Source organism: Nelumbo nucifera, chromosome 4 (genome assembly GCF_055504915.1).
Source record: "Nelumbo nucifera cultivar China Antique chromosome 4, China Antique-T2T, whole genome shotgun sequence".
NCBI lineage: Eukaryota > Viridiplantae > Streptophyta > Magnoliopsida > Proteales > Nelumbonaceae > Nelumbo > Nelumbo nucifera.
Window position 1 is genome coordinate 54,582,574 of NC_142652.1, and position 14,497 is coordinate 54,597,070.

The 14,497-nt window shown below is 35.5% G+C and overlaps 1 protein-coding gene and 1 pseudogene across 2 annotated transcripts; both read left to right on the forward strand.

Annotated features, from left to right (window-relative positions):
- Positions 1-427: 427 nt before the first annotated feature.
- LOC104610115 (large ribosomal subunit protein eL42-like) lies at positions 428-10,040 on the forward strand. Of its 2 annotated transcripts, none has more exons than XM_010276594.3 (4): positions 428-580; positions 4,463-4,642; positions 5,344-5,418; positions 9,634-10,040. In XM_010276594.3, the coding sequence occupies exons 1-4, from the start codon at positions 470-472 to the stop codon at positions 9,691-9,693; spliced, it is 426 nt and encodes a 141-aa protein (XP_010274896.1). In that variant the 5' UTR covers positions 428-469; the 3' UTR covers positions 9,694-10,040. The 2 variants fall into 2 exon arrangements, with proteins under 2 accessions (XP_010274896.1, XP_088742481.1); XM_088886355.1 differs by lacking the exon at positions 9,634-10,040 and adding an exon at positions 6,997-7,080.
- A 4,080-nt stretch (positions 10,041-14,120) lies between these two features.
- LOC148800521 (5S ribosomal RNA) lies at positions 14,121-14,238 on the forward strand (annotated as a pseudogene).
- Positions 14,239-14,497: the final 259 nt, after the last annotated feature.

A 14,497-nucleotide genomic window follows, 5' to 3' on the forward strand; every position in this document is an offset into this window, starting at 1 on the left:
ACAACCCTATCAAATACCATTGTTTCACTGGCCAGGGTTCGCCTGGTTTGGTTTGGAAAGACATTAGGTTGGTTTTGGACATAGGCTTGGCAAAATTTTCACGGTTAATAGTAAGGGTGCAAGTCAGGCAGGTTGGATCAGGCCGGGTTTGCGCTACCTAAGGTTGTGTTTGGTTTGAAGGAAAATGTAGGGAAATGAAGGGAAAGGCAAGAAAGCCTATACAAGGATCAGGCCGGGTTTGTACATGTTTCCCTTCCTTTCCCTACTTTCTCCTTCAAACCAAACATAGCGTAAGGATTAGGTACGAACTCAGCCCAAAAAAAAAAAAACTGATTTATTGGGCCTGAGCCCAGCCCGTATAAAATTTCGGGCTGGATCGGGTTCGGACTCGGGTTGGGCCCGTCCAAGTTGCACCCGAGTTAATAGGTTATGTTGGTGAGAGTAAGGGTGTTTATGTCATTTTAAAAAAATGATGAACCCTAATTCCTTGTGTATTATCTGCACTACTGGTTGCCGTAGTTGGTTTCTCCCGAGAGACGGAGAGGAAAATAAGAGGGTGTCTGAAAACCTTGCAGCCATGGTAAGTTCTTCTTAATTTTTGTCATTATTGGTTTCGATTTTTAATGTACGCTTGTTCTTGGATTTGTTGATCCGTAGTCTATTTGAGATCTGTGCAGATTCGTTATGATTTTCATGGTTGTTTTCGATTTCTAATGTATGCTTATGAATGATTAGTCTCAGTGTTTTTTTTTCTTTTTTTTTTTATGGTGATTTAAGTGATCTCACCACTTCCACCGGGAGGTTTAGCAGGTACCATCTCCCCAGGGATTTATACTGATATGTGCTCACTCGAGGAGGGGTGGGAAGAAAGGATGGTTGAGGAGGGGGTGGGGTTAATACTGATACCAAAGAACCTAGGACCTCAGTGAAAGGCATTCTTTTGTTTGTGTAAGGGGTTGGTGGGGATCAAGGATGGTTGGCGTTCTTTGGTGTGGTAGCGGACAAATCAAAATCACGTACTCAAATCAGATGGGCGTTGTCGATTCTTTCAAAGTAGAATTGTTAACCATCATTCAAGAGCTTAGGATATATCTTTTTTTTTGTTTATTGTCTTTCCATTATGTGGGTGGGGAATATAATATTGTTATTAAGTGGGTGTTTATTCTGCCTTTGAGTTTTGGAAACGAAAATTCTCAATATAGATGCTATAATCCTTTTCTTCCAAATTCAATACCTTGTCACTTGGGTGGCCAAGTCTGATAACTCTATTGTCTGGGATTTGTTAGAACCGGTACAGTGAGGATGGATTTTTTTTGGCATTGAGGAAATCTCTCCCTCTTTTTATACAAATGCAAATACCAGTTTCCATAAAAGTTGTTTTATGGAACTTTACCTTCTTTGACTGGGGGGATAAATGACAGAATTTTAATCTGAGATTTAACCTCTGTATTTTTAGACATGAGTAATCTGATGGTGGGATTTTATTTGAGTTTCTGGGTTTGGGGTATTGGTTTGGTCATCAAAAGAATCTTTTGTAATTGTGGGGAATCTTAAGAGATATTTTGTAAAATTTGGCAGCGGTGGATGGGTGGTCTTTAAGGGGTGCTGGTTTAGGGAGAGGTTTAGAATGATTTTTAGGCCAGTTTTTAGAATGATTTTGGGGATCTTGACAATTTGGTTAGGTTATTCTGGAAATCATTTTTTTTTCTTTTGAGGATTTAGATTTTAAAGATGATTGGTTTACCTCTAGGGAATTAAGGTTTTAGATGATTTGGGGGGGGGGGGCGCTTAGAATTTGGGGAGAAATAAGTGGGGTTTTGGTTGAGGATAGAATTTCTTAGATTTTTAGGATATTTGAGAGTTTTGAGAATTTTTATTTTTTTTTCAGGATTTTGTGATTCTGGAGTTTGGTTAAGGTTTTAAAAGGATTTGAAGGGTTGTTCAAATTGGGAGTCTTGGTTTTGACATCCCTACTCCACCTTTGGCCAATGAATATATATGCAAGTTTGAGAAATTGGTTTCCAATTATTAAAGCACTGCATTTTGGTTGTTGTAGAGATCTGTAATCAAATTAAAGGCTGACTATAAAGAGATCTTACTGAGAACACTCTATTTCTAGCCCACCTCCAACTTCTCACATTCTTTTGATTTTGGGAAGACCTACAAATCTGCAGCAATGGGATAAGCCTAAGAAGGTTTTCAATCTCTCAATCATAGATCTACGTCATGAAAGTTCGACACCAAACCCTAGAATTTCTGTTCCACTGAATCTGTTCTGACACTAGCACCTCCCTGCCTTCTGTAATGAGAAATAAAGCTGGAAACTCTTTGATTAGAAGCCTGTGTCCACACCAATAGTCCAACCAGAATCTAACCTGATCTCCTTTCCCCAGTTTGAAGCTTGTGCACCTTATAAACTGTTATATTTTTTATTTTCTTACTGATTTGTACCTTGGCTCTAGTTGAGGTTGTTGTTGGTTGTACCGAACTTGTGTTATGTTTCTCCACATGCTATAGGGAGAGGCATTGTACAACCAGTGCCATATAACCTAGAAAGGTAGAATTGAATTGTTGAAGCCTCCAGCCTCTCTTGGGCTATACACCTGCTTCCATTCCCAAAGGCCACTATTTCAATAATTCTTTACGAGGCTTGTGCCAGCCTACTCTGGGTTTGGAGATGCACTAGGGCAACTTTGGACCTAGACCTGGCATAACTGAATATAAGATGTCCAATTAGACATTCCAGGTTTTCTTTTGATCAATAGCTGGTAAATTCATTAAAATTATAAAACAGATATAATAAGGTACATAGGGAGAGGTAAACACTCTGAACTCTCACTTAGACAGAAGTCAATTACAACAACGCTCGAAAGAAATTTCCCTTCTCACCCTTTGTTTTGCAAGTGTATCCACAAATGTATTAGCAGTCCCATTTACTCATGGATTCTTATTTCTGTGCCTCTGATTAGCCATCTATACATCCTTTTTCATTAGCAAATTTTCATTTTTTTTTTATAAATAGCAAATCTCCATATCTCATATTCCTCCTTTAGAAGCCAGTCTATAACAAGTTTAGAATCTCCCTCAACAATCAACTTTTTAATATTCAACTCCTTTGCTCTTTTAATCCCCTACATCACTGCCATAATCTCTCAACTATAAGTGAATCACCCACTCCAATGGAACCTGAATAAAAAGCAATAATTTTACCTTCCTCATTTCTGAAAACACCACTTGTCCCTAATGGGCTCGAGTTACCTTTACTACTTCCATCAAAATTTAATTTAGTGAAACCAACAACAAGCAATGACCATATTATACAAGCCATGGAATTGAGGGGAGCTGAATCAGACACTTCCTTCCAATTCTTGAACAGATAATCTGAGGAAATACCTTCAATTAGTTCTTAAGGATTTTACCCAATGAACCACCCTAACTGTGATAATTTCAATGGTTGATGCTACATGAATTTCCTTTTTAGAAAGTATTCTTCTGTTCCTTCCCATATTGTCCAACAGATAGCAGCCCTTGTACATCATAGTATTCTTCCTCTCTTCTGTTCCTTTCTTCCCATAGCTTATACCTGATGAAAGGCAAGAATGATGGAAGAATGGCGTGAACTGTCTTCCAAGGAGAGATATTACCTAAGACTTCCATCAAAAAGGACCGATCAACCATATCATAAGCCTTTTCCAAATATAACTTGCATATCACCCCTTGGCTTCCATTACTCTTTAAATTTTAACACTTTCATTAGCTAGAAGGATTTGATCAATGATTTGTCTTTCTTTGATAAAAGCATCTTGATTAGGGGAAATACAAGTAGGAAGCACCTTTTTCAACCATCTAGGCAACAGTTTGGCAATGTTTTATATATGCTATTTAACAAACTAATAGGTCTAAACTCTCTTGGGTGGTTTGCAACACTCTTTTTTAAGACCAAAGCAATAAAAGTAGAATTTAGACTCAGATTTATCATCCCTCTCTCAAAAAATTCATCAAAGACCTTTTGAATGTTGTATTTAGGAATATCTGAACAGTCTTGGTAAAAAGTCATTGTAAACCCATCTGATCCCGATGCTTTAGATCTATCCATGGAAAAGTTTGCTTCCTTTATCTCTTCCAAATCAAACCTTCAAGGGCATTCCAGTTATGTTCCTGGTATTGTGAGATGAAAACTCAGTTGCTGGTGCTGCTATCTTATTTTCACTTGGTTCCTCAGGAGATGAGAGGAAATGGACAATGCATCCTCCCCTATTTGAGATCTGCAATTCTGCATGCTTGTTTCAAATGTATAGATGCTATGATTCATCATGATTTTTTTTTGGGTGTAGACTGTGATCCTTGTGGTCCCATTTTTCTTGGTTATTTCTTATTATTTTGGGGTTGGGAATGCTAACAGCGGACTATATTCAAAGATCTTTCTTGTTTGGATATAAAAATCTCTTCAAAAATTTTTCAGGTGAATGTTCCAAAGACTAAGAAAACATACTGCAAGAGCAAAGAGTGCAGAAAGCACACTGTTCACAAGGTAACCCAATACAAAAAGGGGAAAGATAGCTTATCTGCTCAGGGGAAACGTCGATATGATCGCAAACAATCAGGTTATGGTGGACAGACCAAACCTGTCTTCCACAAGAAGGTAAAATGTCAACACATCAACCCCATCAATGCAAAATTTCTGTCTTTTATAGTCTTTAGGTAGAGACTTTAATGAACAATACTGGGAATCCTTCTATTTTGTTTTGTTTTCTAACAATAAGACGTAATTTATTTCATCTCTTTTTTCCTGGTAATTAAGGAATTTTGTTAGTAGCGACTAGCAACTAGGAAGTTTAGTTATTCAAATCACTTTTTGTAGTTCTGAGTAGCCACACTGGCCAAGAAAGATGCATGTACTGTTTTAGGCTTATTTTCTTAGATTAACATTGATCTTGAATTTTATTTGTAGAACATACACTCCAAAGTAGTCTTTGACATTTTATCCAGAAACATGTTTCTGAAATGCCAGTTTCAGTGCTGAGGATTGGAGATCGGTTTCAATATGATCCTAAAAAGCTAATTTCTTTGCCAAGGGAGGGCTGCCTGAGGGCTCTTCTGATGACTATTAGTGCGTCCCCCATGCTGTGCTATGTCAATTGTTGTAATCCTTGAGCATGATCTTTTAATCCTACCCAAATGCAAACCAAGCATGTGCATTTGTTTTTAGAAGTCTTACAGGAGGTTGTTGCCATTGCATTTTTGAATGTTGCAGATGATCTTATTGAGGTGTTTATTAAACATTGATGTCATGTTATAGTGGAAGACAGTTTTTAGGCTAAACTTTCTCTGTTCTCTGGCCAGGCAAAAACCACTAAGAAGATCGTCCTAAGGCTGCAATGCCAGGGTTGCAAACATGTCTCACAGCACGCAATCAAGGTCAGTGTCTGTAATTTAGGACTTGTTCTTTTCTGTGGTTGGAAAAGGTGTGGTTCATCCCAGAACACACCACACCAGTATGGTATGTTACAGAACCATGCACCAGGCATTCCGTAGCTTGTGGTGTGGTGTGTTCTGGGATGAGCCACAACAAATGATGTGTTCTGCACTGTGGTGTGTTCTTAATAGAATATTTTAGTGTGTGCCACATATACAATGTAAATCGATACCGATACCATTGATCAAGCATCAATGCATCTGGTTGCAATGTGTATGTTATTCATGAGTCATATTTTAAAACTAATCAAAAGAAATTTTAAAATGAATTTTATATTAACAAAGCATTATAAAAGTAATTAAAATACACATTAGTAAATAAATAACTAAACATAATTAAAATAATAATTAATTACTAATATGGATAAAAATTATAATTTCAATAAATTTAATAAAAATAAATCAAATTTATGTAATAGTAGTTTATAGAGGTCAATAAAAGGTAGTAGAAAAATAAAATTGTTTAAATAAATAAAAAGCTATAAATGGCTAAGATTAGTAATTGCTATTTTTTTCTAATTACCAATTTAACATTATTTTTTGAAAAAAGGCAAAGTATTGAAATTTCATTCTTAACAAAATAAGGTCCCTGTACAACTAGAGGCTATACAATGAAAGAAATACAAATTTAAATTATTTTTTAAGAAAAGGCAAAGTATTGAAATTTCATTCTTAACAAAATAAGATCCCTGTACAACTAGAGGCTATACAATGAAAGAAATACAAATTCTTCCCCATACCCTACAAGTCTGCCATCCCTTGACTGTGTACAAAAAGATTTTCATGTATAAAAGAAGTTACCATAGTTCCTTTAAAGTATTTATGTTTTTATGTATAATTTATCCAATAAAAACTTTCTAACCATTTTCTGAACCATTATATCAATCGAACATTGCTGATTGTGGAAAAATCTTTGTTTTCATTTCTTTCTTGCCAAATAGCCCAGAAAATGGTTATTGGGTTAATATTGATAAAAAAAATGGTTGTTGGGTTAATGCTCCATGCAACATTGCCTTTTTGTCAAACCCTCCTGTCACCACCCCTTTTTAAACTCCTCCAGAGAGGCTGAGCAGAAGTTTCCCACACCGAAAATAGCCATAATTCTATTCTGGACCAAAGAAGAGAAGCTACAATGTAGAAGCAAGTGGATTGCTGACTGCACAGATGTTCCACATAAAACACTGCTTATATCAGTCAAGTTCTTCTCTCTCCTCAACAGGTTATACTGATAATAACATTAATAAAACTTAATTTTGTTAAAAATTAATATCCATTCAAAATGAGAAAGGCTAAATCCAGTGAAAACAAATTACAGCTTAGAACACACTCAAAGAGAGCACCTAGTGTTGAAGCTAATATGTCAATGCCTCTGACAGTGATCTATCCATTTCTGAGCTACCATAGCTTTAAAAGTAGTTGAGTTCTTAGCGTGCATGACTAGACAAGCATCACTAGATTACAACTTTGCTCATGACAGGGTACCTTTGTGATCCTTAACTATGTGATCTTTTTCTTTTACAGTCAGCCCAATATGCATTCTCATCAAACGAGTTGCTGAGTAGGCTAAGTGCTCAAGGTTCAAAGTATTGATACAATGCCCTGTATTAGGTGTATTGTATTTTTTGCTCCCCAAAACACCTGTTTACAGGTGTTTTTGGGAACCCATTTTTTTAGACGAAAAATATATACAAAAATACATATAAAAATCAAAATTTGAAAAAAAAAGTAAATGCATGTTTTAAGTACCGATACATCTCTGCTGATACACAGAGATGTATCAATACTTTGAACCTTGTAAGTACTCATTTTACTTCAACTCCAAGTTAAAGACAACAAATAGCAAAAAGAGAGGAGGAAATTGTCAAAGTTTTTGTGCATCACTTTAAAGCTATTTTTGCCACCTCAGGAGGGCGAAGCTTTGATAATTGCAGTTTGGAGTGGGATATAGTTATTGAAGTTCAATCAATCCTGTTAGAAAGAAACTTTAGTGTGGAAGAGGTTCATGAAGCCCTATGTCTTGATGGCTTCTCTTGATGGATGTTTTTCTTGAGTTTCATGAAAAAGGGGAAACCTCACCTGGAGCAAATGCAACTTTCCTAGCCTTGGTCCTAAAATTAAAGACACTAAAACCCCAAAGGACTTTGGGCCTTTAAGCCTTTTGGGTAGCCTGCAGAAAATCATTGCCAAAGTCCTGCTAGGAAGGTTGAAGACTATCTTGCCTATGGTAGTCACTCAATTTCAAGGAGCCTCTGTGGAAGGGAGGCAAATCGTGGACCAAATCCTAGTGGTAAACAAATGTGTGGAGAACAAGAGGAAGAAGGGAGTAAAAAGTTTAATTTGTAAGTAAGATCTAAGAAAGGCTTATGACGTGGTGGATTAGGCCTTTCTTCTTGGCTTGTTAGAGAAGATTGGTCTGGGGGAGAAATGTAGGAATTGGATTAAATGTCGTATTAGTTTAATACATTTCTTGATTCTAATAAATGGAGTTGGTAGGGATTTTTTTCTCAGTTGAGATAGGGTGACCCCATCTCACCCTTTTTGTTCACTCTAATTGCTTAAGTCCCAAGTAGGCTGATCATCAAGGCTGACTTGGCTAATTTGATTAGGGACTCGTATGGGAGAGCAAGGATTAGCTGAACACGATGTCTGTTCTGTGTGCTGTGGAACCAATGATAATGTCCCACACCAGTAATAAAATACATGAGACCTGCACCTTTTACAGTGGGGCCCATGAATTTATTACTGGTGTGGAACATTTTCAACAGCCTGCTGAACAGCCATCACATTCAGCCATATGGAGAGTATGGTTTAGAGTTGTGGAGAAGTAGGGAGTCGACATCATAGTTGTCAAGGTGTTGCCTAGGCACCCTTGGCTGGGCACGTCACCCAAATGCCTTCACTTATAATAACTACACGCTCGCCTAGGTCTAGGTGACTAAGTGCTCACTTAGGTGGCAAAAATGACAACGCGGTTGCCTTATTGCTGCATCTTATTAATGTGTTTGTCAAAATACGTTCTATAAATACCATGTTCACCATTTATCTTTTGTTTTAATGTTTTTCTATTGAAATTTAAAAGATCATTTTGAGGGGAGAAACAGAAAGAAAACATAGGGGTTCTTTTTGTTTTTTATTCTCTTTCTCTCTTCAATTAAATAAAACTGCAATTCCATCCTTTTTTTCTATTTTTAGTTTCCATCTTGAAATTTTATCATATAAAGTTAATAGCCTTCTTTAATTGCTGATTGATATGAAATTGCTTTATTAAATATTTATTATAGTAGTATTATTTTTGAAAATAATGAAATTAATATATTTAAAAGGATTTTATCTTTTAGAAATCATGATTTCCTACGTTTTGAGAGGAAATTTAGGCTCTGTTTGGTGCGTCTTTCCGCACGATCTGTCGGCTATTTACAAGCCCGGCAGACCGTGATTTGGTCTTTTCCCATTTGGTTCGTGGTAGATCTAGCCGCCAAAAGCCAACGTGCTGAAAAGACGTGAGAAGCCCAAAAACGAATGATTTTTGGGAAGCTCCAAATGGAGCTTTTGCATTTTTTTTCTATCTGTCTTCTTGCCATAAGACACACCTTAACCAAACGGGCTTTAGGCTGCCTAGATCTTAAATTCTTAATGCAAAAGCTCAATGTGTCTTTTGACTGTCAAAGAGCTGCCAGAAGATCTTCCTAAAAAGACTCGCCAAACAGCCCCTTAATGTTCTTAATAAAGAGGATTCAATTACATGCATGCTGAATCGTATATAAAACCAGGGAACTAGTGAAAAGTTGGTTCTTTATATTATAAAGTTCTTGTCGCCAAGGCAACCCCATGTCACCCAGTATCACCTAAATCCCTTGGCAACTATGATTGACATCACTTTGGACTGGGGGTGTATCACGTTGCAAATGACGATACTTTGGCATGGCTGGAATGGCATGATATATTCCTTTATAGGACCAGCCTTGGTCTGTTCTGGAACATGCTATGAACATAAAAGAATGCATTTATGCCATGGTGGATTCTAAAACCAAATGAATTTCACAGTAACCATAGTACTGAAGGTTCCCTTGTGCTGTTTTATAACCTCTTTTGTTGTGTTTCTTTTCTACACTTTGACTAATGTTTGGCTGTATACTTGTCCTTTACTGGTTTCTGCAGAGGTGCAAGCATTTTGAGATTGGTGGAGACAAGAAGGGAAAGGGCACTTCTCTCTTCTAAAATGTGTCTTATTCAAGGCATTATGGATTCTCTGTTTTTTTTTAATCTTGTTCTTCAGAATTTCATTGCTATTCTAACATATACTTAATATTAGGTTGAAAATAGTGTGTCTTCAAATTCGTCCTGCAAGTTGGGTTGCCTGACTTGGAAGAATTTCAACTACATCTGCCTTGGGTTAGGGTTTGGGTCCATAGCAAATTTGACTTTCCAACCCAAGTTGCTCTCCCTAGCATTGTTTACAGTTTTCTGCAAGACGTCTAGTTAATCAAATGCCTTAATTGATTGTTGAGTTTGTCATTTTTCGAAGTGACAATGTACTTTTTAACCTGGATGTATGTCTTTCCATACGTACTCGATTGCAATTCTCTCCAACCACTTTTGCTCCATTCTTCTACTGCCTTTATACCTCAGTGTCCTGGTTATACCAAGTAGTAAGCACACTGATATCCTATGAAATGTGCATTGCTTATAACCTTATATGACGGATGTTTGCAATGTTCCATTCCATAATTTTATTATGTTTATTTTTTCTCTATGGTATATTGTGTTTCTATCAAGTGCATTTTAGCACATGAAACATTATGTTCTTGATATATATCATTGTAGAATCAGGTCAAGTATTTCTACTACCTAAATGCTGTTCCATTCGGCGGAAGCTAGATTTAATTTTACTAGCTACTATATGAATGGATGGATGATTATTGTGGGACTGATTTCAGGTTGCTGAATTACGAGGCCTTTATATGGGACTGTTAGGGTAGTAATTAAATTGACACTGCACTTCGTGGTGAATGCAATAACATGGTTTTTGTTTGCAAACGCAACTTATAGTTTGTTGAGATCAAGGGAATTTGGTTGGAGTTAGCATGACTAGGTAAAGTGGGTTGTTGAATTGCCATGCTTGGTCCGAGACTCCCATAATACTTTTAATGAAAAAGGGGTTCTTAGGTTATGTTTGGGAGTTATTAAAAATAATTTTTTATTTAAAATAAGTGTTTATTTGGGACATTAAGCACTTATTGGCATTTGGGAAATAAGTTTGAAATAAATCTATATAAATATATTAAGCTGAAATGTATACAGGCTTCAGGATGAGGGAAATGGAATTTAATAGTATTTTATCTTTTTTCTTGGGAATTACAAAAATGTCACTCTACCAACTCTCTCTTTTTCTTATAAATTACAAGAATGCCATTTCTCTTTCTTTCTCTTGCCACCTCACTCTCTCCTTATAAATTACAAGAAAGTCACTTTCTCCAACTGAGGGAAACCTTAGCTTGGCGTCTTGGCTGCTAGGGGACCTATAATCAAAGGTAGTTGAGTTCGAGTCGAATTGAGCTTGAACTTCTGGCTCAATCTCAAGTCTTATTCGAACTGAGCTTGAGTTAGACAGCACCTCAACTATTGAGGTAGACCTCAGCTTGGCACCTCGGTCATTGAGGGAGATCTTGGCTCAACACCTCGACAACTGAGGGAGACCCCAGCTCGACACCTTGTCAACTAAGGGAGACTTTAGCTTGACACCTCGCCTGCTAGGGAAACTTCAGCTCGACACTTCAACAATTGAGGGAGACCTCAGTTTGGCACCTTGGTAATTGAGGGAGATCTCGGCTCAGCACCTCGGTTGCTTGAGAGACCTACAATCAAAGAGATCGAGCTTAATCTTTAATTCGAATCGAGCTCGAGCCTAGTAGTTTATGAGCGAGCCTTTGCAATGCATGGCCCCCCTCCCCTAGTGCTTTTTTTAAAAAATAAGGGCTTATTTTTTCAAGTCCAAATTTCCATATTTTTTTTAGTGCTTATGTAATAAGCATTTATTCAATTTTTTTTCTTCCAAAGTTATCCTTAGTTGATTTTTAAAATATCACTTAGAAAATTATTGATAGTTGAATTTTATAAAAATACTTTTATGAAAGCATTTTTACAAAAGCACTTTTATAAAAGTATTTTTACGAAAGCACTTTTATAAAAGTACTTTTAAGATAGTATTTGTATGTAAGAACTTTTATAAAAACACTTTTATGGAAGCACTTCTATGGAATAATTTTTACGAAAGCATTTTTATGAAATCGTTTTTATGTAAGTATTTTATGAAAGCACTTTTATGAAAGTGCTTTTACAAAGTATTTTTGCAAAAATATTTTTGTAAAAATGCTTTCATAAAAGTACTTTTGTAAGGGTACTTTGTTAAAAGTGCTTTTGTAAAAGTACTTTCATAAAAGTATTGTCATAAAAATACTTTCATAAAAGTGTTTTTATAAAAGCATTTGAGAATTTGAAAGAAAATGAAGGATAAAATTATCACAAATTCTTATTTAAGTGCTTATTAGAGAAATAGATTATCAAACGCCCAACATAAAATAAATGCTTATTTTAAAAAAAATAAACACTTGAAAAAGTTAGGTGCCAGATACAAAGAAGTTCTTATTCAAATAAGCACTTATTTTTAACTTTAGAACTCCCAAACATGGCCTTAATGTTACAATTCTAGAGCAATCAGGATATTCTAACATGTGAGTTTTGGTTTAGGATCTTAGTAGGGGACGGGGGAGTGACAACTAGGAGCTTTGTTATCATTGGGAAGCAAATGTTGTAATGACTGAACATGTGTGATTATGTACTAATTCCTAGATGCTTATCATTGATTTTCTTGATTTATTATTTTGTTGCTCTTAATATCTTATCTTCACTATATGATATTTGGAACTTGTGATTTCTTTTATTATGCTTGTATCTGCCCTGAACTTTATTCATGGTGGAGGGGTGTCCATCGCAACTTTTATTAATAATTCAAAAGGAATAAAGCCCAAGAGGGGTTGTGGAGAGGGACTTAAAAAAACCCAAGCTAAATACAATGAAAAGATTAAATCTTATAAAAAATCATTTGTACAAACAAAACCTAATCTTTTCCAAAAACTCCCAAAAGGAACTCTTATGTTTTCGTGAAAAAAAAGCAACTTAATCTGCACAAAGAATGTGATGTGGGCTATGTTGATCTGCACAACCCACATTTTACATTGTGGTGTTTGTCCACATTGTAGTGTTGTGTCGGCATTGCAGGGAGGGGAGCGCACATGAGCTCGAATCCGTAGCCTAGTAGGTTCTTGTTTTGTGGGTATAGCTTGCTGGTCAACCCGTTTTTCTTTTTTTTTGTTAAGTAAAAAAATGAAAAATTAACAAGCGAAAACTTGACACAATAGACAACAAATTGAAAAAATGTAAGAACAAAAATGAAATTTAAATAAAATGTATACTAAAATTAAAAATAGAATTTCACATTAGGATTAAAATAACATTCACAAATTTCTTTCAAATAAAACGGAAAACAAAAATTTACAATAATATTAAAAATATTGTATAATTACTAAACATTGTCTTCAATCTTTTTAACTTCTGCCTCCTTGATTTTGCATCTTTTAATGATCCATCACTTGAAGTGCCATGTCCTTGGTCTAGTCATCTATCTTTTGTATTTAACCAATCTTTATAAAGCATACACATATCTAGAATTTCATATTGCCCAAATAGTTTGACCAAGGGGGACAGGACTTTCGAGGTGCTTATTGTATTTGGATAAACTTCCCTGATGCTATCCCTACCAATAATGGTGTTCTATTGTTTGAATACTTCAAGTATCAAGATGATAGCAATGCAAGTATAGATACAAACAAATGCCCCTTTTAAGGTTAATAGTAACAAATACAAATTAAGCTAATCAAGCAAGAGATTGTACAATATTAATAAGCTACAACACTTTAAAGAGATTCTCAAATCTCAATGAAAAACATATAAGCCAATATGGCTACTTAGTTTTCTTTACTTTAAAATGATTTAGCTAAGAGAATGCTTCTTTCTCAATGGGTCTTGCTCATAATGATGCTTTCACTATTAGAAAATTTTTATAAATCAAGTTTTCGGTCTTTTAATCCAAAATCACCATTTTATAGAGGTGGAGAGCATTTTATCATTAGAGAGATATTGGGAAGGGTTTGATTTTTCTTGGTTTTAAATCAAATTCCAAACTAGCAGAAGTTATGCCAGAATATGAAATAGCCATTAATCCTTTTACTACTAGTTAATTGATACACTCTAGTTGTTGACTATCACTCTCGTAGGTGGAAATCTTTTTTTTGGTAATTGACCAATCTCATCTATTAGTCAATTGATATGACAACTCTTGATTGTAAAGGGTAGTTGATTCATCGATTCATGAACAATGACAACATATACCTCGGCTATTAAAGGTAATTGACTCATAAATATGTATAGTTGGCTCATGAATAGTGTTATCATAGACACAAACCTTGGTTGTTAAGGGTAGTTGACTACTTAATTTAAACCCTTTTATAATTTCATTTAAATGGTCCAAATTTGTTGCCTTAGGATTCTAAAGTGAGATTAAACATTTTTTAAGTCTAAGAACACTTGGGTGTAATCATATTAGCACTAATGCATTAGATCCCATTAGAACTCTGAAATTAAGCGTGCTTAGGTGAGAGTAGTACTAGGATGGTGACCTCCTAGGAAGTCCTTGTATTGCACCCCAACTTTAATTTCTTACCCAAAAAAGTCAAAGTACACTTAATAATCAAATCTAGTCTAACCATTAGTTTCTAAGGTTCAGGTTAACTGAGTGATCATTTTGAGCTCATAACGTGCATCTCACGCTTGTGATTTAAATCAAGTCCTCAACATAACATGACATAACACAAGAAAGACTTTTTGGACTTGAATGTTTCTCTTCATCTTTTTCAACTTATAGTAACTAATGTCTTTTTGAAGAGATTCACCATGATTGACAACT

Coding starts and splice junctions, on each gene's coding strand:
- LOC104610115 (XM_088886355.1), top strand. CDS start 470: ATGATGAACCCTAATTCCTTGTGTATTATCTGCACTACTGGTTGCCGT. Junction 4,643..5,343: donor AACCTGTCTTCCACAAGAAG/GTAAAATGTCAA, acceptor TTCTCTGGCCAG/GCAAAAACCACTAAGAAGAT. Junction 5,419..6,996: donor TCTCACAGCACGCAATCAAG/GTCAGTGTCTGT, acceptor TTTCTTTTACAG/TCAGCCCAATATGCATTCTC.